General features: G+C 38.9%; 1 protein-coding gene across 3 annotated transcripts in view; it reads right to left on the bottom strand.

Annotated features, from left to right (window-relative positions):
• Positions 1 to 4044: 4044 nt before the first annotated feature.
• Positions 4045 to 25309, bottom strand: part of PPIG (peptidylprolyl isomerase G) — a 36662-nt gene continuing 15397 nt past the window's right edge. For 2 of the 3 annotated variants that reach the window (XM_073305767.2, XM_073305768.2), the window contains exons 7-13: positions 25123 to 25152; positions 24842 to 24981; positions 12950 to 13154; positions 11032 to 11199; positions 9221 to 9305; positions 5634 to 5770; positions 4045 to 5318 (exon numbers count right to left, since the gene is read on the bottom strand). In XM_073305767.2, the coding sequence (XP_073161868.1) occupies positions 4199 to 5318; positions 5634 to 5770; positions 9221 to 9305; positions 11032 to 11199; positions 12950 to 13154; positions 24842 to 24981; positions 25123 to 25152 (1885 nt within the window). In that variant the 3' untranslated portion in view covers positions 4045 to 4198. Of the gene's footprint in view, positions 5319 to 5633; positions 5771 to 9220; positions 9306 to 11031; positions 11200 to 12949; positions 13155 to 21477; positions 22156 to 24841; positions 24982 to 25122; positions 25153 to 25309 lie in introns of those variants that run through there. The other variant, XM_073305769.2, reaches the window with a different exon arrangement.

Raw genomic sequence — 25309 nt, 5'->3', positions numbered from 1 at the left:
TTAAGGGTTTGGAATCTAAATTCTGCAAAATGCAGTTAGTTTGCAGACATCTGGGTAGGATTTAAATTTCTTGGATAAATGATTCTAAATGAAGTATTGTTCCAGAGAATCATGTGAAAGAATGTGTAATGTTTCTTAAAATTTACACTACAGTGACTTTAGGGATTACGAAAGTGTGAAGTTTTGTGTGTTCTCATTTCCTCCTGGAAATTAAGCAGACATTAGAAATTAATTCACATCACACATGTAGAAAAACAAATATCCAGCTCTTTTCTCATACAGACTTCTTCCAAATACTATAGACAAGAATGGAAGGCAATTTAGAAAGATATATATCGGATAACGTACAGTATGTTTCTTCTGAGGGTTTATAGCATAACAGGAGTCTTACTAAAATTCAGTAATAAATATTCTTCTGCCAGTAACCTAAGCAGTAAATCAAATGCACACCTGGAAGGTGTGTCCAGCAGAGATATTTTGTCCCCTTAATATAGCAACTATTCTAGGAAAGGAGTGTAAGATGAGAGAACAGAAACAAACCACAATTAAGGTTTATATTATGTTGAAGTCTATTTGCAAGACTGAGTAATATTTATAAACTATCAGAGGGGTAACCGGGTTAGTCTGGATCTGTAAAAGCGGCAAAAAGTCCTGTGGCACCTTATAGACTAACAGACACATTGGAGCATAAGCTTTTGTGGGTGAACACCCACTTCGTCATGCATCCAACAAAGTGGGTATTCACCCATGGAAGCTTATGCTCCAATATGTCTGTTAGTCTATAAGGTGCCACAGGACTCTTTGCCGCATTTATAAACTAGACATCCCTCTGGGATGGTCATCAGTAAATACCTGAAGCCATCCAATGGAGAATTAATGTCATAAGGAGTCCATAGTGTGACAATTCTAATAGAAAATGACCTTTTACAAGGTAATGTTGATAATTAGATGGATTGGAAGAGGGAAACTTGACCCAGGGCCTTTTTAAACACTAACACTGTGGTTACTCTTATGTAAAAACCAAAAAATTAGAATACGGCAACATGTCTTTGAAAGGAAATGGCTTTTGAAAAATTGCACAGTACATCCATCTTCAAGGAAGAGTCTGTACTTCTAGGTTAATGATGGCTTCAGGAATACCCAACAACAAATTTGGGCTTGTTCTGATAAAATTTGCAAAGAAACAATAATTCGATTCTTCAATCACATTGCACATAGCATTCAATTCCATATTATAAAATCAGTAATCATTACAGGTCATTAGATTAGCCGTGCACTCTTTTGTCAGGGTTTGGAAATCCACTTTATCAGCATGTGCACTTAATGCATCACAAGACGGCTTTGATAAAAATGAAATGAATATCCTTAACAAGGACAGTACCACACTCTCTCCCTGTCCTTACTGTTTTTTCTTGCACCGTGGCACATAAAGACTCTTGAGTGGACCAATTTTGGGAGATTAGTTAGAAAAACAGCTTTTCCCATTACAGTGTACAATATGCTTTCCATGCTGGATAGACCACAAGCATTGTTTAAATTACCTGAAATAAAATATTTATCATATTTCAGTTCCCTGTCTAAGCAACTGTGGGTAGGATTTTCAAAAGCAATCAGCCTTTGCCCAATTTACCATCAATTTTAGCATGAGCAGAGGTAGGCCAACATCAAGTGCTTCTGAAGATCCCACCATGTGTAGTTAAAACTGTACCGCCTAATTCCCTATACTACAAAATTCTATTGCATTAATCAGTGACTGATCTATGGTGCTATCTCCTCAACTGGATTTAAATCAGCTACAAAGAAAGTATAAGAACATAAAAAACTATTATAATAATTTTTTGCAACAAAACAAGGGAGGCAATATATGAAATGGTATAAAATATATTTTAACTTCTTAAATAAACAGACCATACAAACTTATCTTTCCCAAAACTATACTGAAATAGCAATTGGAGGACTTATTTTTCACCCCTCTATCCAATAAGAATTCCATTTTAAAAGGAAATACTTCTTAAATATACACGTTAACACTTTCTTTAGTCTTTGATTGCAACATAGTCTTAACCTTGAAAATTATTTTCTACTGATTGTCTTTTATCCCCACCACACATATTGGGCAGTTTTCCCCGCTGAATTCCTATGCAGCAGGAGCCAACATAGCTACTTATTAGTTTGCTACTTTGATTTTATACAAGCTTCAGTGATGGCAGCAGGCATATGCATAGCAATGCAAATACCGCTTGCTGGTTAATTGTTGCTGAAGAACCAGCAGAGGCAGAACAATTATTTATTTATTTGTACAGAGGCCCTACAAAAATAATGAAAAAATCCTCCAATTAACTGCCTTTTTTAAATTAGAGAGACTCTGGAGCACACTATATCCCTACTCAATTATAAATATGTCAAGGTAGGCTGGGCCCAAAGTAACCTGATAGTGCTCTTAACTTTAATTTCTTTGCTTTTGTTTAGTGTCACCCCCAAAACAATGTGATTGGATCAGATGCAGTTCTGTAACTTTACAGACACGGTACTGGGTTCATAGTTGTTTCATGTCCAATCCAATGACAAAGAATCTCTTATGGATCTTTCATTATTATCACAACCCCTCCTAAGCAGCAGTTTTTTTCACACCCTTTAATGGGCTTGTGTGGCATTCTTACCCATTCTGCATTAAGAACACCACATGCAAAATGTGTATTAAAAACATTATGAAAAATAGTTCACAGGAGCTCCAGTTACTTTTCTAATTTAAAAAAACAAACAAACAACTTTGTAGTTTTATTCACCCACAGGCCAGTCCACATGGTTTACCAACATCCTGCATTCCCCCATCTCCTCCCCTGCCCCTTAAAACAAGTAATTATTTGTTCCTTCCTTAATTTTCTGGATATCACTACACTGAATTCAGGCAAGTTTTAACAACAATGCACATGTTCAGAATGAGGGGGTCTGTTGTATAATGAAAATGCCTGACAGACCTGTAACAATGCAGTGGTATCAGGCATCAATGTCATAGTCAACTCAATATTGAGATTTGCCCAAATCCAATAATAAAATAGCAAGTTATTACTGTTCTCATAACACAATAGTAGCATTACAGTAGTGTGGTGGCACTTCTTTAGGAGTGCATCGATTTGCTGACCCTCCAATATGCTTTTAGGCTACAGAAACCAAGATGACTCATCACTGCTCACTATGCTAAACTATGGTCAGTCCCTAACAAACAGCTCTGCTCTTCTATTCGATTTTTAATGAGGCAGTGGTTACTAAACATAATTAGGAACCAGGAGTTCCCAGGTGCAAATCCAGTCATAGTATGAATTCTGGGGAATCACTCGCTCTCTGTGAATCAATTAACCAGCAATTAAACTGGATAAGGAAAGGACTTTCCTCAAAAATTTAGCTGCTGCATCCGAAGTTGGGTTTTCCACAGTAGGCAAGTTAAAAATAAGGTGGCACTCAAAGACAAACTGCGACCAGGGAAGCAGGAAACAGAAAAAGGAACATTACAAAAACTCACATTGAATGATTAGCCTTTTTGTAAAAAAAACAAACAAACAAAAAAAGCTTTCTATGAAAATATTATTTCTCCCAAAGAGATGGGTCCCAAGTGCAGATGGCTGCCCCACAGAAGAAATGAATTCTACTGTTATACTGATCAACAGTACATGACAGCAGTTCAGGCAGAGAGGAGGCTCAATGAAACTATTTCACTTTGTGATTACAAAATCTCTGTCCCCCACACATCCATTCCTTAGGCTTTTTAACTACTGTATTAGGAATATAATTACATTGTAGTGACAGACACAGCTTGGCAGAGTTCTAATAGCTTCAAAGGACATTTAATATATTTGAAGCTTCTCCCTGCCCCCAACCAAAAAAAGCCTCTTTACAAGACAGTCATATGTTTGCAATGGGCCAAACAAGTTTATAAATTAAAAATGTATATGCAACACAGAAGGTATTCCCCTGGCTGTCAACACACAAAAAGGATACACAAGCAATGAAACAGTTAAAACACAGCACACTGTATTACACATAAAATGTTTCTCATTTCAAGTTTATTAAAACTTTCGCAGTACAAATGATCCAGGTTTTAGATTATCAAAAGACCAAACTGAAGTCCACATTAAAAAAAAAAGGTGTTCCCCAAAATGTCTCAAACTTTGAGACAGAATGGAAACAACAAGTCCATAGCTCATCCACGTCTGTCTTCATCTGTTCCAGGACTTGATTCGTGATCAGACTTTTTATCCTTACGATCGGCATGGTCTCTTTCCTGACTCTTTGATTTTTGGTTAATTTCTTTTTCTAATGAGGATCTAGTCTTCTCTTTTTCCCTACTCCTGTGCGTAGACGATTTTTTAAATTCTCTATCCTTACTGCTTTGTCTTCTCTTTGAGTCTGGACTTTTATCCTGATCTCTACTAGCCTTTTTATCTTTATTGGTCTCAGGGCTACTACTTTCATGGCTTTTTGAACGCTTCTTCCTTTGGCTTTCAGCGTCATTTTTCTTATGTGAACTTCTGCTTTCTCTGTTCAGATACTTCTCTTTGTTTCTGCTTTGACTTTCTTCTCTTTCATGGCTCCTTGAGTCTCTCCTCCTCTTAGTCTCTTTTCCTTTAGATTTTTCTGGTGTGCCTTTTCTCTCTCTACTTCTTGATCTTCCTTTTCTTTTTGCTTCTTTATCTTCATTTTTTGAATGCTCTTTACTTCTACTCCGGTCTCTGTCTTTACTTCTAGATCTGGCTCTCTTCCCCTTGTCTCTGCTTCTGCTCCGTTCTCTTGCCTTATTATTGGAACTATGTTTTCCTTTAGTCTGCTCACGTTCTTTGCTCCTTGACTTAGCATGTTTCTCCCTATCTTTGCTTTTACTGTGATCTTGTTCATTACTTTTTGATCCTGCACTTTTACACCTCTCCTTACTTCTGCTCCTTTCTTTAGCTCTCCCTCTAGAATCATAGTGCTTGTCTTTACCTCTCTCATGATCCCTCTCCCTGCTTCTTGACCTCACTCTCTTTTCTTCATGTCTGTTGTGCTTAGAGTCTCTTTCTCTGCTCTTTGATTTCTCTTTGCTTTTGCTCCGGCTTTTAGATTTAGCTCTTTTCTTGGCCTTGCTTTTATTATGCTTATCGTCTTTTTCTGAATTCCTCCTTGTCTCCCTGTCTTTACTACTGGATTTGTGGTCTTTTGTCTTCTTCTCCTTTTCCCCTCTTCTGTTTGGACTCTCAGAGACTTGTCTGTGGTCTGATACTTTTCTCTCTTTTCCTCTCCCAGGGCTTTTTTGAGCATCTTTCTTGTTTTCATTTACTTCACCCCTTGGAGAAAGAAAATATTTATTTTAAAATCTTTTGAACTAAAGAAAAGTAAGAAGTAACTTCACTACTGAAACTGTTAATCATCACATTAAGTTTAATTTGTATTATGACATCTACATTAATGGCTACACAGTTACCATAACCATAAAGAGGGGTGCTTTAAAAGGGATAAAGCAAAGATAGGAAAGAGATAACTAAGCCAAAACCACATATTCTGAGACTAAAAAAAATTCACTGTGATACAACAGATCAAAAAGGCACCACCGTATTCTAGACAGAAATTCCAATGTATATAGGAAAAAAGCAGTGTCTTACTTGTCTCCCTTTATCCATCTTTCTCCACTGGAAACTCTCATTCTTTGAGCTCTTTGCATTTCCTGCCTCCAATGTGGAGGAGTCTCACTGCGTCTGAAGCGATCCCTTGACCTGGATCTGGAAGGCGTCCGATAGCGCTTGAGAAGGGAAAAAGAAAGAATGTTAGATACAACAGAGTTTAACATTCCACAGTATGCAAGATTTCTCATACATCTGGGGTGAGATTCTGAGTTGCTCCTACCAGAAATGCAGCACAGAACTCAGCCCAGCAGAAAAAGGAGCAAAAGTGGATTTATGTCATCTTTACAGCACTTACGTTCTGGGCTGCTCTGAGGGCCAGACTGGCTGCTAGCATAAATCAATTCTGAAAGCTGGTATAATTTACAACATTCCTCCCACAGTCTGCCAATGGACTGCTCCACAACTTATAGTAACTGACAATTCAGATAGCTGTCTCAGGCTACGAGGACTCCCCTATATCTGACATGCCCCTCCCATCCCCACTACTAGGGTTTAGGGTGGGGGGAATCCACAGAAGATAGTCTGCAGCTGTCTTCCTCAGTTACCCTTGACTGGATCCAGGGCTTTTAGAGCCAGTTTACATTGCTCCGGCCCCTTTACCAGCAAGTAGGGGAGAATCTCACCTCTGGACTGCAGTCAAACTTCATAGTAAAAGCACTGAAAATAAAGGTTAACACCTGTATAACATTATCTGGAAAAAAAAGTTAGTGAAGAAATATAAAAACTTGCAACGCAGTCTCATAAGCTCATTTTTTGTTGCATTTGCTATTGAATTCTGATATGCAAAGTATCTTGGTGCAAATCTACCAGCCTTTATAAACTAGAATATTTCCCTCCTGAGAATCAGTTTAGCCTGCCAGCACTTTATTAAGCCTCTCACTAACGTAAAAGGTTAAAGAACCATGTCATTTTTAATCCCCATTTTCACTCACTAATTGCTTCCTCAAAAAATTTTTTTTCCCCCATACGTTTCTTATGCTTACTCTCTGGGCCAAGAAGCAGCTTTCTTTGCAAGTTTGAGCAAAATGCCGTTTTGGAGTTGAGAGTGCAGGGCGTGGAGAGAGTAAGGGAGGGGTTTTGGGGGCATTTTTTATTAAAAATTTTGAATCTGGTTTATTGCATTCAAGTAACTCAAAAGTGGCTTTATTTTCAAATATATATGCAGCATATAGGTGGTTCTGGAAGGAATGGAATCTGAGCCATATTTGGAAACAAACAAACACACAAGCACTTGAAAATTATGTACTGAATGACTAGGGCTCCTAGGCACTATAGAAATACAAAAATAATACACTTACATTTTATATTCAGTTAAAATGGATACCCCAAATGGTTGATCATATATCCACACAGCAATCTCAGAAATTCCAAAAGACCTTAAATGAGTTTTATGTAAGAGCCAGGTATTATTGTTTGAAAAAGAATGGTTGGGCTTGAACCTGAAAATCTTTGAGATATTATATCAAGTTTAAAGAATTTTCTTCATCAGGATGAATGCTGCTCAGCCTTGTCCTGCAATGAAAACTCCCATAACATTTTGCTAAGCATCACCAGAGCAATACTTTACAAAATTTTCACCATTAGCTTTAACATTTAAGGGCTATTGCAAATGTTCATCATTGTAGGCCTGGCTTGACATGAGTAACTGGACATGGGTGAGGCCTCATTTCTTGAAAGACAGAATTAGGGAGGTGAGTGGATCAGCAGGCTGGAAACAGAATGTTTGTACTAGCTAAGATAGGTAAATGGGTCAGTAGGCGAACAGATAGAATGTTTGTACTAGCAAAGATAAGGGGCAACACTCAGGAAACCATTTAAAATGGCCAAGATAAGCCTGGAACATAAGATGAGGTAAAGAGTAAGTCATGCATGGGCAGAACATGCTGTACAGAGATTAGTCACTTTGTAGGAACCAAACCAATCCCAAAACGCATGGATGCAATGTAGAGTAAACACAATGTAATGTGTAAATTTATACAAAAGAAGAGGTTTGCTGTGAATTTAGATGTGTGATATGCTCTGTACCCATCCCCTACACTTGAGCCTGATCAATTCCAGTGTAGTTTGATTGTACGCCAATCAAGAAGAAACCTCAAGGAAGAGTTCAGAGTTGAGCTGAGTTCATGGGACCCAAGTGGATAGGATCTTGGGGGCTACTGAGTGGATAAGGTCTCAAAAGCCATCCCAACGTACCATTAAGTGGATAAGGTCTCAGGTTCTGGCCTGCTTTTTACCATAATTTCAGTTAGGCTTGCTTTCAGCTGAAATGATGATAAAAATGGATTCAGCCATTGATGATGAATCTACATTTGAGCTCCCACAAACCCAGCTGATCTAGGATTAGTATCAGTGGGAATGTTTTTTCTGCATTTCCCCTAGTATAGATGCTGCCTCAGTGTCACAGTATAGAGTACAACAGAAACCGCCAACCTGATTTAACAATCTAACTTGAGTGGACTTTATTAAAATTTAATCATGAAAAAATAATTTACTTGGAATTTTGTTATTTAGGATTATTGTTATTACAGATTCCTATCCTGACTCTCAAACCTCTGGCACCTGACATGTCAGCACTTGATGGAACTAGGTTGTTTTTCTGAGCCATATTTTCTGCTGGTGCCTGTCAGTAACTTTGGGATTTTTTTAATATTAAAAACTGTTCGATACATTCTTAGAGTTTTCTGTTCTCTATAAAGTAGAATTTTGTTGTACACTGGATCCTTTGAAGAAAACTGCTTACTGTTTTCTGAAGATTTATACAGATAAGAAGATTACCACTGCCTTTTCCCTCAGAGTTGGGGATTGTTTGGGCTTTGCTACTTTTATATATATCAAAAGTGGATTTCTAAATGAGCAGAGGAGTGGCATTGCTGGACACTGGAACAATCAAGCAGGAAGGCATGCACTTCCTACCAGTTGGTAGCTCAACAACTCAGAGCTTTGAGCTACACACAATTTCACCTGTCATGCATCCAGGTATGAAATTCAGCATAGGGGACCTATTACAACAAGACACTATTTCTCAAACCAATATTAAAGCAATTTGGAAAATGCTTAACCAATCTCTTCCACCAGACTTCAACACTAAGCATAACAAATTAATGTTACTTTTTCATGGGACCACTGGCAATAAACTCAGATTTTGCCAGTGGTATTTAAGATTTTACAGTTTATTCCAAATGATTAACAACTCATGATTTTGAACTTTCAGGTAATTTCAGCAAAACAGATGTAGTTTTCTTCTAAAAACTTCAACATTAAAAACAATTTTCTTTTAAATGTATTTAGTAAGCAATAGCTAGTGCACAGACCAGGAGGATTTGAGTCAGAACTGCTGGGTTCTATTCCCAACTCTATTAGTGTCTCACTATATGATTAAATCACTTAACCTCAATGCCTTACTTTGCCAATCTGTAAAATGGGCATAATCCCACTCTTCCTCTTTCCCAAGAGGGATGTGAAATTGCCTTGCGATCCTCAGATGATATGTGCTATAAAAGTGCAAATCACCACCACATACCAAGGTTGGGGTTTTTTTTTGGTTTTGTTTCTTTGTTTACACTTACCCTTGGTCCTCTTCCTTTTATTTTCCTTCCAGATCTGGTCACTAAAAGCCTTCTCTGGTATGACGACTGGGAATTTGATGGATTACTAAAATAGAAGAGAACTGATGCTGTCTATTACATTGTTTTAAAAATTGTGGCGGGAGAAAGACAGGAAAAGATCATTGAGACAGACTCCACTACTATTTTGGATTGGTTCTTTCGCAAATTAAAAGAAGTCAGCCCAAATGAAAACAAAGATTAATTATCACTCTCCAGCCAATTCAGATAATAACTAATGGTCATCACTTCACTACTTTAAATATTATCATCCTATTCATAGTATATAAAAAAGCATACAAAGTTTAAAAAATCCTTTTAGGGGCAGATGGGAGAATAAGTGTTCCCTTACAGATTTTTGGAAAAAACTTGGCATAGGAACATCTCAATACATGTACATGCCAAAACAAAGTCACTGTGTCATCATAATATAAGCCTGGCCCTTCCTCATCCCTATCGTTCATTCTGCCTAAATTTGTCCTGTCTAATTCTTAAGCATAGGCACCTGGTCTCTTTAAATGTTTCTCCGAGGAGTCTAAGCACTCTTTTGGGTGCTGCAAAAATAAATAATAATTTGCAGAGGAATTACAGCTTGTGAAATGTTCCAGGGACAGCCATAAGGAGTGAACAACTCTGTTTAGCCTCAGGATAGGTATTGTACCATCATGGCTTGTGCTGTACGAGACTGACTACACTAACTGACCAGTGTGCTCCAGCCTTGATCTGGAGAGAGAACTTAGAATGCTGAGATTCATCTGCCTGGTCCAATGGAACTCCCTCCCACAAGATAACATTGAGGCCAAGAGCACAGTAAGAGAATTATACACATATATCAAGAACAACAGATATACTTTTTATCTTGTGTAGTACAGGGAATATAAATCTCTACACTCCAGGGCATAAGTAAACCACTAACTGCATGTGGTCAGGAATACATTTCCTATATGGACAGTTTATTTCATAACTATCCATTATAATGTTTCTTGTACTTGTCTCAGAAATTTCTGTAGTGGCTATAGTCAGTAATAAGATACTAGAGAAGATTAACTATTGGTCTAATGAGGTATGGCAGAAAGAATCAGTGTCCAATTTAAGGTGGTTCATCACAAACTGGATTGAGAAACATAATATTTCATATGAGCCACTAAACTGTAATATGGTGCTGAATTTCCACTGGATACTAATGAGTCAAGGCATGTGAGGTAGTATTTTTTACTGGACCAACTTCTGTTGCAGAGAGAAGCAGGGGGCCATACAGAGCTCTCCCTCAGATCTGGGAAAGGTCTCAAGAACTGTGTGTGGCACGAAAGCTTCTCTCTCTCACCAACAGAAGCTGATCCAATAAAAGATATTACCTCACCCACCTTGTCTCTCTAATTTCCTGGGACCAACACGGCTACAACTATGCTGCATACAACACTTGATACTAAAGCAGTGATCTACACTTGAAGTGAAAAGCTCCATATACTGATTGTAAGTCCCCAGAGCCAGCCATCTCAAGTGGAAACTGTATTTGTAAGTCAGGCTTAAATTTTCTATATTCCTTCTTACATTATTTTCCTTGTAAAATTCCCTTAAAATGTATCATTGTAATATCCACACTATTCACCCTTACAAACAAGCACATTTAATGAAATCTGAAGTGCCACTGCTCATAACGTGCTAGTGGTTAAGCAACACATGGGAAACCTGGACTTGACCTATGAATCTAAAAGTACTGACTTGATCACACCATTGTCAGTGTGCAGTCCCACTCAAAACACATGTAAGCTTACCTCTCTCTTTCCTTCTCCCTACTCTTCCTTTCTTTTTCTTTTTCATCTATTTTAGGAGGACTTTTTCTCATGAGGAACCTGTTTTCTGGTACTGGAGGGATCTCTTCGGGACGGACAGTAGACAATGGCTGTGCTTCAGGGTTTTCATCTTCACTTTCACTGGATGAGCTTTAGTTATACACAAATAAAAAGCTATCAATGCTTCAGTTTTAAATATCTGTGTACTTTAGATTCAGGCTTTCCAGGAAAGGCCTCTCAACCGGTCTATACTTAAATACTTCAGAAGCTTTGTCAACTGAAGATACAGATAGAAAAAAAAAGAGAAGAATTATTTATCTCATCATCAGAGCAATTTAGAAAACGTCTGAGTTCTGCAGGTTATAGTTAATGGTCTTCTTAGTAGTAATAAAAAAGAAATCTAGCTAAGGCACAAAAATCTGAAAGTTATCAACCCAAGCATTTACAGATATTTGAAAGTATTTATACATATAAAACAAAGGCTAAGGCTTCAAAAACAGCTGCCATTTTGCTCCCATGAGGTCTTCACTCAGAGATGTATATTATGTATGTATTCCCACCTGACATTATAGAAGATTTTTCACCAATTATTTTTTCATACATACAGTGAATTGCTGAATATACTTATATTACATCTTTAGATTAGAGCTGGTTGTTAATTTTCTGGGGAGCCTGAGCATCCATAGTCTGTAGCTCTGAGCGCGGGCCTGCCATGCCAGGTTTCTAGGCTGGGAGCATGGAAGCCCCTCTGTGGAGCTGGGAGCATGGAAGAGTCCAGCTCCCAGCTCCTCAGCCACAAGCATGAAAACCAGCTGGCTCCATGGGTTGCCTGATTTTGAATGAAATCAAATTTCCAAAAAACAAAATTTCTCACAAATTGGAAGTCCCAAGTTTCAGCCAACTCTATTTTAGAAGAAACAGAGTTTGGAAAATTTATATAAAAAAGGTCACGTTCAGATTGTATGTTTGAATGTAAAACTGTGAGGAATTGTATGATTATTTGTTGGAATCTAAAGGGAGCATGAGAAAGCTGAGTGCGTTTAGACGGTAAATACATGAAGCTGAGGATGGTCTGGAGAATAGCACTGCTGTAACAGATGATTTCCTTGATTCTTAGTGGTTGCGCTGAAAGAGAACACACTTGTATAACAACTTTACCTCTAAGTCAGATTTTTGCATGGGAATACTGTAGTAAACTGTGGGTAACATTTTCAGAAGCAGCCAAATGACTTAGCAGCCTAAAGTTCCATTGCCTTTTAAAGGAGGCTTTGGTGTGCTTGGGCAAAATTTTCAAAAGCACCAGACAAGTTTAACTTTGGCACCTGATTTTTGAGAAGTTATTACAAGTTACACATCAGTAAATTAAGGTGTTAATATGTTTGAGGTTTTATTTTGTTCGTTTTAGACCTGTAGGCTCCTCATCACACATTATAAAAGTCTCATTGTGTATAAATTAATTCAACTTAATGAATATAAAAATGAGTCAAGGTATTAACTTTACAATGTGCAACTTTACAAATCAACACATGAAAATCTCAATCCAAACTATACAAGTGGCTCTCGTTACATATACATTATTGCCAGTGTAGTATTAAAGCAGGAAAACCGAAGTCATTTACAAAAAAATAATCAAGGATACTGCAATCCTCCACACACCTAATGGTGCTAGTTCAAACAGGCATGTACCAAAGAATTATATTATATATGTGCAAAAACTGAAATGATTGTATTCACAGAAATGTTTTCCTACAACACCACCAAAGCAAGAAAGTAGCTAGCTGAAAACATTTATTTTTCTACAGCATATGTACTAACATATATTAAGTTTTACATTTAAATTTTTAAAAAAGCAAATTTGGTCTGGTTCCAAAAGTCTCTTAAAATAGCAATATAATCCTACCTTTTCTTACTTTTCTTTCTCTTTTTCTTTTCCTTCTTATGTTTTCTAGAATTTTTCTTGTGTTTCTTTTTTCTCTTCTTAGGTTTCTCTTCAGAAGCACTTTCAGAATCAGATGATGAATCAGAGGAAGATTTTGAATCACTTGAACTTTCTGAATCGCTGGATGAGGAAGAAGACTTGTGTCTTTTCCTCTCTTCTTTCTTGGCTATAAATCAAAGTTACAAAGACATAAATTTAGATGTCAAACAGTTCCATCGAAAGCTCAGAATAGACAATTCTAATATCTCCCAAACTTCCTAAATAATTCTGACACGATACTTTACCTTGTAACTAAAGTCATTATGGTAAATACATAATAAAGATTTGGGGAAAATATTTTTGTCATACAAATAAAGGAGAAATTTTAAAACACACAAATTTTAATAACACACAAAATTTTATTACCAACTGTGAACTCTCAGTAACGCGTAGCACTTTAATTGTACTAAAATATTACTTCTTTTTAGAAGCAATCTTACATTAAAAGTATATCACAGAATGAAAAGTCTGATCAGAAGTTTGTTCTATAGATTCCAGTATTAACAGCATCTCAGACAACATATTCTGTTCAAACCCAATTAAACCAGTTTGAAAGCAGCAGCACATGACCTAGGCTGATCCAATGAGTCACTTAGCAGCTAGCTCACCATGAAATACCACAGACTGGGGAAGACCCACGAAAAAGATAATTCTTCTTAAGTGAAACTGAGCTCAGAAAATAGAAGTGACCCTCAAAGCTCATCATTTTTCTACAAAAATATTCCATGAAGTATGATGATGCAAGCCAACTACTAATTGTCTCAGCTTAAAAGACCATGGGTAGGTCTTTCCACAATTGTCCACTATAAAGTTCCTTTCACCATCCTCAGTCCATGAAAGGATACTGGGCTCGATGGATCATTAATCTGATCTTGTATGGCAGTTTCTATGTTTTATCATACCCTTGGCCTCTAATGAAAAGGAGTACAGTGCCACTTTTGGAGGCAGATATCAAATCCATTAGGGCTAATTTCTTAACTTTGACAGTATGTGAAGCACGTATCATTAAAAAGGAGCTGATGATGGCAAAAGTAGTAGTGTAAAAGACACAATTTTAAAACAATAACACATATTTCATCCTTTCATCAATCAGGTAAATTAAAAAATAAAAAGGATGTCTCAACTAGATATATTAACCAATTCAATCCAAGCTATTCTCCAACCAGATTCGCCCACACCCCTCCAAAAGAGTGTCAAAATAGGGGAGCTGTAGGATATTTTCAGACTCTGGAACATCATCATTATAATTGACTAATGCAATTAGTTTTATTTTCCCCTCTTTCTCTCTGTAAGTTGCAAAGAAAAACATCACTGGGTATAGAACAGTTTTGTATGGTAAAAGGCTGAATCTCAGGCACTAGAGAAGACAAGATACGCCAAAGACAATTTTTAAAAAGTGAAAAGAACCCCATTGTGTCTGTAGAAAACCGCATTTCATCAGAAAATTTGTTATGATCTTAAAAACAGACTTCAGAGTAAAAGAAGAATTTTAAATTTGAATATGACTCCCAGCCGGGATCATGTTTGTCTACTTAAACAGTTATTGGGAGCTATCTTAGAAGTGAATGAATCAGCTTAACTACTGGTTTATGCTGATTTCAGCGGGCATACACCAATGTACAGAAAATGGAATGTCTGCGTGGTACAAATTATAGTGGCAAAAAGCAGCCTCAAACTTCCTTCTAAGGCAGGGGTGTTTGCAAAGGGAGAGGCAGGAGCACAAAAATGTGGGCACAGAAAGTCAGTACAGCTAGAAAGTGGATGCTACTATCTCAAAAGAAAGTCTGGTTGGATGTGCATCAACTCAGTGAATCCCCTTTGAAGCTGCAAATTAAAACATTGCCTCCTCTGGAAGAAACCATGAGAAAGAGCACCAAAAGAAGACAGTGAGGTGAGCTGAGCACAAGGGCTTTGATAGTGCAGAGACGCGTAATCCGTACCTAGCTGTAGTGGAATAAGATGTGGTTATAAAATAAATATTGAGCTAATACTCTGGAGTAGCTGTTCTTCAGAAAAATGGTCACATTTACAATTACCTAAATTCCACAAAATATAGCCTTAATTTTCTTCACTGCAGGTTTACAAACCTATGGAGGTTGAAATGACTGGAGCTCCACAGTTCAACAGAAGCAAGCCCCTCAACAGCTCCGAATAACTGAAGGCTGACAACCAGCTTCCTTCCTGTGAAGCTCCTTAATTCTGAAGAAGTAAAGTTGCAGAGAAACTCCACTCCAGCAGAGATCTCTGTTGGCAGCCCTGACAACATGAAGCTGTTGTGTATTCAGAGAACTTAAGAACAATGAGTGGGTTCACTGTGTTCAATTGACAGTAGTAAGGAACCTTTTAACTCAATTCAGGTACTGGAAGTTGTATACTAGTTATTTTGAAAATGAAATGGGAACTCAGTTAATTCCATATTTGAAGTAGAACCACGAGACAGTAGTCAGAAGCAGAGGACTGACCTTTACGTACAGAGCTAGAGGAGGTGAAAAGCTTCTCCTGAACAACTGTATACCTGGAAATCCCGCTTAGAGGGGTATTAACTGCTAATTCAGAGAGCAGTGTGTTCATTCTGGAAATTATTAGTAACTTTAGGTCCTTCAACCACTCAGCTATCGTTAACAAAATGTCTGTCTTTTGACAGAGTCAGAAATTGAGTTCCACAATCATAGTCATAGACATAAGTGGCCAGAGTAGGGGTTGTCATGTTCACCCCTCAAGGTGCGTTTTTTTTTTTAATAGAAATTAGAAAGAGGCGATAACCCTATAAAAACGGAAGAAGAAATTAATACCATTCAGATGTTCACATCTATAGTCTCCTGCCCAGTCATTTATCTATGCTAATTACCTCTTATACCCAATGGAGGGGATATAAGGAGAACAGTTACTTCCCCCTTTCCCATCCATTAAACAAAAGGGCAAGCCAACAGCACACTCGTTTTTGAAAAGGTGTAATTTTGGGGACCTGCAGGCAGCAACACAGAGAGAACAAATCTCTCTGACCTAATTCAGTTTCACATTTTAGGCCTAAAGGTTGTACAATCAGTGGATTATTCAACCAGTAGCTAGGACAGATTAGCCATTTGCTTTCCAGTTTTTATTACACCATCCTGACAGATCATAAGGGTTGGAGGTAGCTGTATCCCAACAATCAACTGCAAAAAGTGTATATAAAATGCTGTATGATGGCCGTCATGGAGGCAAAAGCAACATACTTCTTCTGTATCGACGCATCACCTGTAATCAGAGGTTAGTATTTCTCACTAAGTTTTTTAATGTTATCACAGAAAAATCTGTTCTGATCTGGACTGGACTGACCAAATCAGTGGGGATAGATCCACCTCTGGAAGGCAAAACATCCATACCATCTCTGGTTGAGTTTCAGCCAACTTCCATCACGTACTCTCGATGTGCTGGGGGAACTTCAGGTTATTGTTTGCAAGTTGGACATGTCCCTCATGGCTAGCAAGATGAAGTAGGGAGACACTGTTTGCTGTTGGTAGAGTGTGTTAATTCTTTCTAAGGGAGGGCAAGATGCCAGTGTTTCTCATATGAGCAATAATTAAGCTACTGATAACCATCTCTTCATCTCAACACTCTTACTACCATGCTGTCTCAAATATGCCTTTTCTGGATAAAATTATTGAGCATACAGTAATGAGGCAATATGTGAAGTCTTCAGATTTTCTTTGTTCCCTGTCAATCCAGTTTTTGATTGGTTGTATTTGGCTGACTTTTCAATTGCCCTTTAGTGACGGAAGCAACAATTTCAAAAGCTGTCTGGGTGGGCGGGTAAGATCACTGAAGCGGTTCTGCTCTTTCAGAGATGGTGATGTTGACTTGCTGGTCCAATGGCTTTCTAGAGGAATTCTGCAAGTCCAATGGCTTTCTAGAGGAATTTATACTGAGGTGCTACAAGTACACTGGTGAAATGCAATTTTATTTTTTTCATTGCATGCAGACTGGGTGCTCTCTTTGCTTTTCCAGTGCCTGGCTGAGACAGTGACTTGGATGACAGCAAGCTGATGAAGCTGAATCCAGACAGCAATGAGGTGGCTATTCACTGCAGAGAAGCTTCTAGAGCAGCTGATGGGCATAGTATTTTGCCCCTGAATTTTGCTCATCCTAAACAAGGGGGTTTGCAATTTATGGGTACTTTTTTGAGCCCCAGATGGTACAATGGCCAGAAGTGTCTTTTCCCAACCACATCTGTAACAACTGTAATCACTTTTCTTTTCAGATTTACACAACTTCACAATTATTCATACCTTTGTGACCTACAGAATAGATGAGCATAACGTTCTCGATATTCTCACTTGGAAGTTTCAGCTGGTATAAACTGCAAAGGCCTGATTGCCTACTGCAGTTGGCCACAGACACTACATCAGTGCTCCATAGATTGTTAGCCTCCTGTTCACTTCTGGGCCCAATTGAAAGCAAAGAATTCTCTATAAGAAGGCATATATGGTTTGGCTCTTAACCACCTGAGACCATTTCTTTAGTTATGCACCACCATGACAATTGAAGTCAGCTGACAAGCCTGTTAAGCATCCCTAATCCTACTGGCAGAATGTTTTCAGTGAAGAGGCCTCTACTGTATCATCTGCTTTCCTTGTTGGTCCAATAAAGAAGAACAAGGTATAAAGTCTATTTTCTCAAGCTTTTGCCTAAGAAGCTTATTTATATGGTTTGTATAGAATGTTGACTTAGTAAATTATTTGTTGTACAAATTCAAATAATACAAAATTTGTGTATCTGTCTACTGAACATGATGGGTGCATTTTTAAAATTGAAAAATTAATAGTTTCCAAAGGTATTCTATGAAAAGAAGTCTGGTATGAAATGTCCACTCTTTCTTTGCTGTACACAAACAGAGGCATCACCACATACTCTGCTGAACAGCCAATAGAAAACAGTCCATTCCGTTAGCTCTGAACTAACTCGTGAGAAAGACCTACGGTACTCTACTTTCATACTCTTCCCAAACATCGAAGAACTTTACTTTCTCTCCACTCAGGACAGCATCCTCCTAGAAAACACCACTGCATTTCTTCCTATCTAAACTTAACTGAAACAAGATGGCTCCAAGCGCCAATTAAGAAATGTCTCTGTACACAGTGAAAGAAAGGGTGAAGTCAAGTACTGCAGTTCCCCTTTCCTGTGATAATATCGTCTAGAGCTTGTCAAAACCAATTTGGGATGCAGTTTTATTTCCATCTCTGTGGCAAGTTTACATCTATTCTAAAGTTGCTACTTCAAACTGACTACTAACTAAGTGGGAATTGAAGGTAAGGAACTCTCAAAGGTAGACTGTCTACCTGAACAGAGCAGAATGTAGAATGCAAGCAACTGCTGCAAGCTTTCTTCAATGGCTGACATATTTGTGGAAGAGGACAAACATGGAACGCTGTGAAATTGCTGTGCAAAGCAAACACAAAGAATGGCAAGGATTTTCTGCAAACACATAATCGTTTATGTCCCCAGGCAAATATGCCTTCTTGAATACCAGGACAAGCTTGCCCCCAGTCAATTACAGGCCACAGCAGAGAACTCACTGTCAGAGTTTACTATAAAAGAAAGAGGACTTTGGCTGACAGCCAGGTATTATTTCTCTCCATTTATTTTCTTATAAAATTTCAGCCTATAAATATGTCTAAAACAGGCCCCTTCCTCCCCAGCCCATCCACCATATTGTCCAGAACTTGTCAGACTTCATAAATCATAGCCAAATGGCATAGCTGTCCACTCTCCACACTTCAAACCTCTAATGAAATGTAGCCACTCTTATAACACCACAGAGAATTGGGCTTCAATTGGAAACAGCATGTGGCCCAACAGTCAGACTTAACTCAGATTCATAAAAGGCCAGAAAAGACCACTTGACCATAGAGTCTGACCTCCTGTATACCATAGGCCATTACATTTCCTGTACTGAGCCCAATGACTTGTGTTTGACTAAAGCGTTATTTTCCAGAAAAGCTTCCAAGTCTTGAGTTCAAGACATCAAGAGGTGAAGAATTCACCACTTCCCTTAGTAGTTTGTTCAAAAGGTTAATCACCTTCACTGTGATTCATGCCCAACTTCCAATTTTAATTTGTCTGGCTCAACTTTCAGTCACTGGTTCTTGTTATGCCTTTCTCCACTAGATTAAAGAGCCCACTAGTACCAGTATTTTCTTTCCACTAAGGTACTTATACACTAATCAAGTAACCTTCAAAGCATCTTTTTTGGTAAGCTAAACAGATTGTGCTCTCTGTGCTTGTCTGTGACTGCAAGGCATTTTCTCTAGCCCTTGAATCATTTTTGTATTGCACCTTCTCCACATTTTTAAAAAGGATACCAGAACTGGACATAGCATTCTAGTGTCTCTCGCCAATGCTGTATACAGAGGTAAAATCCTCATCCTACTTACAGCTCCCCTGTTCATATATCTTAAGAATCACAATAGTCCTTTTTACCACAGCATCACACTGGGAACTCATGTTCAGTCACTTGTACACTATGATCCCTAAACCCGCTCCAGAGTCGCTGCTTTCCAGGATACAGTCCCCCATTCTGTAGGTTCCTTATTCCTTACTGTGTAACTTTGCATTTTGCTATATTAAAGTTCATTTTGTTTGAATGGGCCCAGTTCACCACATGATCCAAATCTGTATGACTATATGACTCTGTATGACTATGACTATATTACTGTATGACTGTATGACTCTGTATGACTATATTAACCATTCCAATCTTTGTGTCATCTGCAAAACTTATATTTTTATATTTACTTTCAGATCATTGATGAAAATACTGGACATCAAGCCTAGTACTGATCCCTACAAAACTCCATTAGAAACACCCCTATTTAATGATTATTTCTTACTGAAAACTACTTTGAGGTATTTCAGTTAGCCACTTATTCATCCATTTAATGTGCACCCTATTGATATCATATAATGCTAATTTTTTAATTCAGAATATCATGAGGTACTAAATCAAATACCTTACAAAAGTCTACAGTTACCTTTCTCAACCAAACTTGTAACGTAAAATAATTAAAGCAGATTTGTTTGATAAGACCTAGTTTCCACAAAACCATGGTCACTGGCATTAATTATATTCCTATTCGTTAACAGTTGAATCTTATACCAGCTTTTCTTTTATTTTGCCTGAGACTGATGTTAGACTAATTGACCTATAGTTACCCAGATCACACCACTTGCTCTTTTTGAATACTGGCACAATATTAGCACTCTTCCAGACTTCTGGAATTTCCCTGGTATTCTAAGATTTATTAACAATTTATACCAGTGGGCCAAAGATCTCCTCAGACAACACTTGCAGTTGGCTGAAAGTTATCCAGGCCTCCTGATTTAAAAACAGTATCTTTAGCAGATGATGACACCCTGCTTAGTTACTAATGAACTAGACAGCACTTCATCATCCCCTTGTGATACAAGTACATCCTGTGTCTTTCCAAATACAGAAAAGGAATATTTATTGAACACTTCTGCCCCTTTTGCACCATTATTAACAATGTTACTATCTCCATGTAGTAATGGGCCTATACCATTATTAGAATTTCTTTTGTTCCTAATGTATTTTTAAAACTCCTTATTGTCTTAGTCCTACCAGCCATAATTTTTGCCCTTTTGTCTTGTTTCCTTTATCAATTTTTTATACATCATAACTTCTAATTTATATTGATTACTATTTATTTCCCTTTTTTCCCCATGTTACATATTTCTTTATTACTAATTTCTCTGAGGTGTCAAAGGGGAGAAAAAAAATGGTAATATCATTCCCCTCACCTTAGTGAGAAACCTATCGGACTCCAAGTGAAAGATTCTGTTTTGACCTTCTGTCACTTATGTCGTGCTCCTTGTTCTCTGCAACCCTCAGAGACAGTCTTCCAACTATGCCCAAAGTCCAATTAAATTAGCCCAACAATCAGGTAACCAAGCAATCCTTAATTCCCTGTCACCCATACCCCACATTTATCACTTCTCTGCAGAAGCACAATTCCCCTCCTCCACACAGTGCTTCATTTACCGATGATAGTACCCTAGAATACAATCCCCTTATTACTCAGTTGAAAGTATGAGAACCCAATTTCTATCCCCCCACACACAAAAATTTATTTTTATCCAATTTTACGCCCTCCAACTGCAACTCTAGCCATTCCCTCTGACCTCATTGAAGCTCCCCACTAAACCCAAGATCTGTCAGCTTTATTGCTAGTCCTTACAGATACAGCCTTGTAATCCATTCACCCCCTTCCTTTCCTGGATATTGCCACCTCACCAAGTCCTAAGCCAAAAGTATTTTAGTTCAGCCTCCCTTGTTATGAGATGATGATCAAACTGCAAAGGTATTTTCAGTCACTCTCTCCAGGAACCCACCCACCCTTCGTCTTTATGCCAGTTCCCCTGAAGCAGTCTGATCCAGTAACTGCCACACTCACATAGCACATGCTCCCTCTTGCTTCCTGCAGTAAAACACTGCATAGCTCCACTGTTTGATGCCTCTCTGCTGCTGCTTGTCCTCCACGAACACCAGTAGTACTCTGTTCCGCTCACCTCCCAGGTACTGGTCCTCACATCTGGATTCCCTGGCCTCTTCCTGACCATGGCTCCAAGGGTGTCTCCTGCCCCATCACTCAGCTTTGGACTGCAGCTGAGCCAATATCCTTTTGCTGATGTGACGACAGACTGTTCCTCCCATCTCCAGGTACTCAAGTCATCACAGCTCACCAGTGGATCCTGGTCGTGCCCTCAGCGAACCAATTTAGCCATACAGTCATCTCCCGCAACGGGGATAGATTTCCTCTTGCAGTAGCCTGCACAGGGCCTCTCTCTGCTAACAGCAGAGTCCTCCACTCACCACGAACTCCGCCACAGTCTGCCAGGTAGCACCTTCATCAGGCTGGTTCGGCATTAGTGCCCCTTCCTGGGGGCCCACACTCCTCCCCGCACTCAGCTCTGCCCTCCACCTGCCCGCTCCTGGCACCTCTAAGGCCTCTTGTTCTCCATGTTCTCCTGCTGCCCACCAGTATCTAGTACTCCCAGGTGCCTCATGGTCTGTTGAGTGGCTCAACCCACGGCCCTGGCAGCAATCTCCCTCTGCGGCACATCAGAGCAGCTACAGGAAGCAGGATCTCCAGACTCCTAGCTGAACCCAGGCGAAGAGGCACAAGAAGAGGGCCCAGGACTCAGACATACAGGTGGGATCAGACAGTCAGATCTCTCCAGAAGTCTGTTTTCTTTCAGGAAAAGTTAAAGGAAAAAGATTTTATATTTATTTCTTTTATTCTTTTGCTCGGTGCCACTTTAAAGCCCTCAAGCAGGGCCTTAAGGCACCAGACAGTTCAGCTCCAACTAAAACCTCTGTTAACCATTCAGTTTCCAACTTTTTAGAATAGTCCTATGAAGGGAATAGGGTGGACTAGGATATATGTATCATGCAAGGGATTGTCTTACCCACAAGCTCTACCCATTATATATATTAATCTATATCTACTAGCCCTTCCCATCCACTGTTAGAATATTACGTCTGTCACAAGACAAGTGCTATCCAGGGAAATTGCTGGAAAATAAAATTTGACATCCTAATATCCAGGACATCTTATGAACCAGCTGAAAAAGTTGTCTGACTTCTAGACACCTCTAGCCATGATGCAGTCTATCACTGAATTTTTGGGAATGAAGGAGATCACTTCATAACCCAAAGCCATTCTTCTGCCAATCATGTCAGAAGATGGAAGAACAGCATGAAGGAGGAGAGAAATAAATCAAGATGTTCAAGCATGAATGTTTGTCTGCTTCCCTTAGGCCAAAGAAACAGGGTAATCCTTGTCTTGTGCTTCAGCATCCTTGTTGCAACCCTTCCGAGTAGGCATAATCTGGAAGGTGCTAAGAATGAGAAAGCAAGAGGGTCCCTATTAAAGTTCCTATCAAACAGGCATCCTGAGGCTCCTGTACTGGGGTTCTCCATCACAGTGACAGCAGTCTTCGTACAGTAACTCCTCACTTAAAGTCATCCCAGTTAATGTTGTTTTGTTATGTTGCTGATCAATAGGGAACATGCTCGTTTAAAGTTGTGCAGTGCTCCCTTCTAACATCTTTGGCAGCCGCCTGCTTTGTCCACTCCTTGGCAGGAACAGCAGCCCATTGCAGCTAGCTGGTGGGTGGTCGGAACCAGGGTGGACCAGCAGCCTCCCTACTCCCCTAAATTCCCTGTGCAGCATCAGCAGGCTATCAACTGCCAGCAGTTCAGCTGTCCCTCCCCCACTGCCATGTGCTGCTCCTGTCCTCTGCCTTGGAGCTGCTCCCCGAGCCTCCTGCTTGCTGTGTGGGGGGGAGGGGAAGAAGACGGGGGGGCTAATGTCAGGGTGTCCCCCTCCCCTCTACCCCTGCACCCCGCTTACCCCATCTTCCATACAGCAGGGGGGATACAGGGATGGAAGGAGCAGTCTGTGGTCTGGTCTCAGCTTGCTGATCTAATTAACAAGGCAGTGTACTTCTGACCCCACTCTTCATACTTAAAGGGGAAATGTGCATTTCTGTCTCTCAAACACACACAGGGTGTGTGTGTCTCTCTCTCTATCTGCCCTCCCTCCTTTCCTGTTGCTTTGTAGAGTGAGAGAGTTAACCTTTGAGGGCTCAGCCAATTGCTAAGTTCATCATTTAGCAGTAAGGCATTCCCTGGGAAATATCCCACCCTCTGACTCCTCCACCTCAACCAAGCTTCACAATCATCATCACTGTGTACCAGTATTAAATTGTTTGTTTAAAACTTATACTGTGTATATATATATTATATACACTATACAATACAGTCTTTTGTCTGGTGAAAAAAATTTTCCTGGAAACCCCCTCACTTACATTAAGTCTTATGGGGAAATTGGATTGGCTTAACATCGTTTCACTTAAAGTGGCATTTTTCAGGAACATAACTACAATGTTAAGTGAGGAGTTCCTGTACTGAATTATTTTGTCAAAAAAGCAGGGGCTAACTTCCAATACCATGTTCAGCTCTGGAAGAGTACAGTAGAGCAGACATCCTTTACAGAGAAAGAGCAAGATTCTGTTATATCCCTGTTTATAGTTCGAAGTACCTTACAAAGCATACTTACAGCAGGGCAAATTACAGGTCTTCCTAACCTAGCTACTCACCTGAAGCACTGTAGATGAGGACTATACCCAGAACCACAAGCTCAACAGAAGCAGTAGGTGTTAAGAAAAGTCAGACTGACATCAGTATATTTATATGCCAGATGACACTTTATGGGAGCAGTACCTATCAGAAAAGTACCAGAAGCAGGGTGGGCTAGCATAGAAAGGCCAAACCTTGAGAACTATTGAGAAAAGCATGAATTCATTCCCCAATGGGCAGGGGAGCTGCTGTTCTTCCTTGTTCCTAGAAGGGAAACAAAAGATAAGAGACTGGAGTGCCAAAATGTGCACTCCAGCTGCCAGGACAAAGGAAGAAAGACTGAAGAGGAACATCTGGGACCAACTCGTATAGGCTGTTCGAGATTGATATTTATTTTGTCTATAGGTTGCTTGTTCATATGACTATGTGGGAAATGCTTTTTTTTACATTGGGATAAAATACATAACAAAATCATATGTCTAACAAAATGACATTTCTTTAATAATGTCTGTCACTAGCTTTTCAGTTAGTGGAAGGTACACAGTTCACTACAGGCAATTACTAATGTCTTTATGAACTCTCCATCCACTACAAACATGATTCTATTTACTATTATAAGAACCAAGGAAAAAAGCTACACTTACATATGTTAGAAATAGGTAGTTCAAACTTACCTTTGGATTTTGGAATCAACTCTCCACAACTCAGTATTCGTACTTCAGCATACGGTTTACTAGATGCATCTGTTTTCTGGTTTTCTATCTCTCTCACAACTTCCTGTCCTGTGATGACTTGTCCAAAAACAACATGAAGTCTGAAGTTCAAAAAATAAATAAATAAATAAAGATAAAATGCAGGTTTTCTACTGCAATAAAAGATTAAAAATATTTAGCATCTCAAATTTTCAAAGCAGTGTCCACTTCACAAACACAAATAAAGGAGATAAGATATTTACCCATCTAAGTGAGGTGTAGGCTTGGTTGTTCTTTTGATACCATCAAAAGGAATTAAAACAAAGAGAAAAACAAAGTTAGCACCATTTACAAAGGAAACAAAACTGCATTCAAAACAAAAGTGCATGTATTAAGTTAAAAGTTATTTTGAATGAACTAATAAATTAAGGATTGTTTTGTTCAATTTTA

This window comes from Lepidochelys kempii, chromosome 11, assembly GCF_965140285.1.
Source record: "Lepidochelys kempii isolate rLepKem1 chromosome 11, rLepKem1.hap1, whole genome shotgun sequence".
Lineage (NCBI taxonomy): Eukaryota > Metazoa > Chordata > Testudines > Cheloniidae > Lepidochelys > Lepidochelys kempii.
Note: the sequence above shows the minus strand (reverse complement) of the source record. Positions and strands in the feature narration are given on the sequence as shown.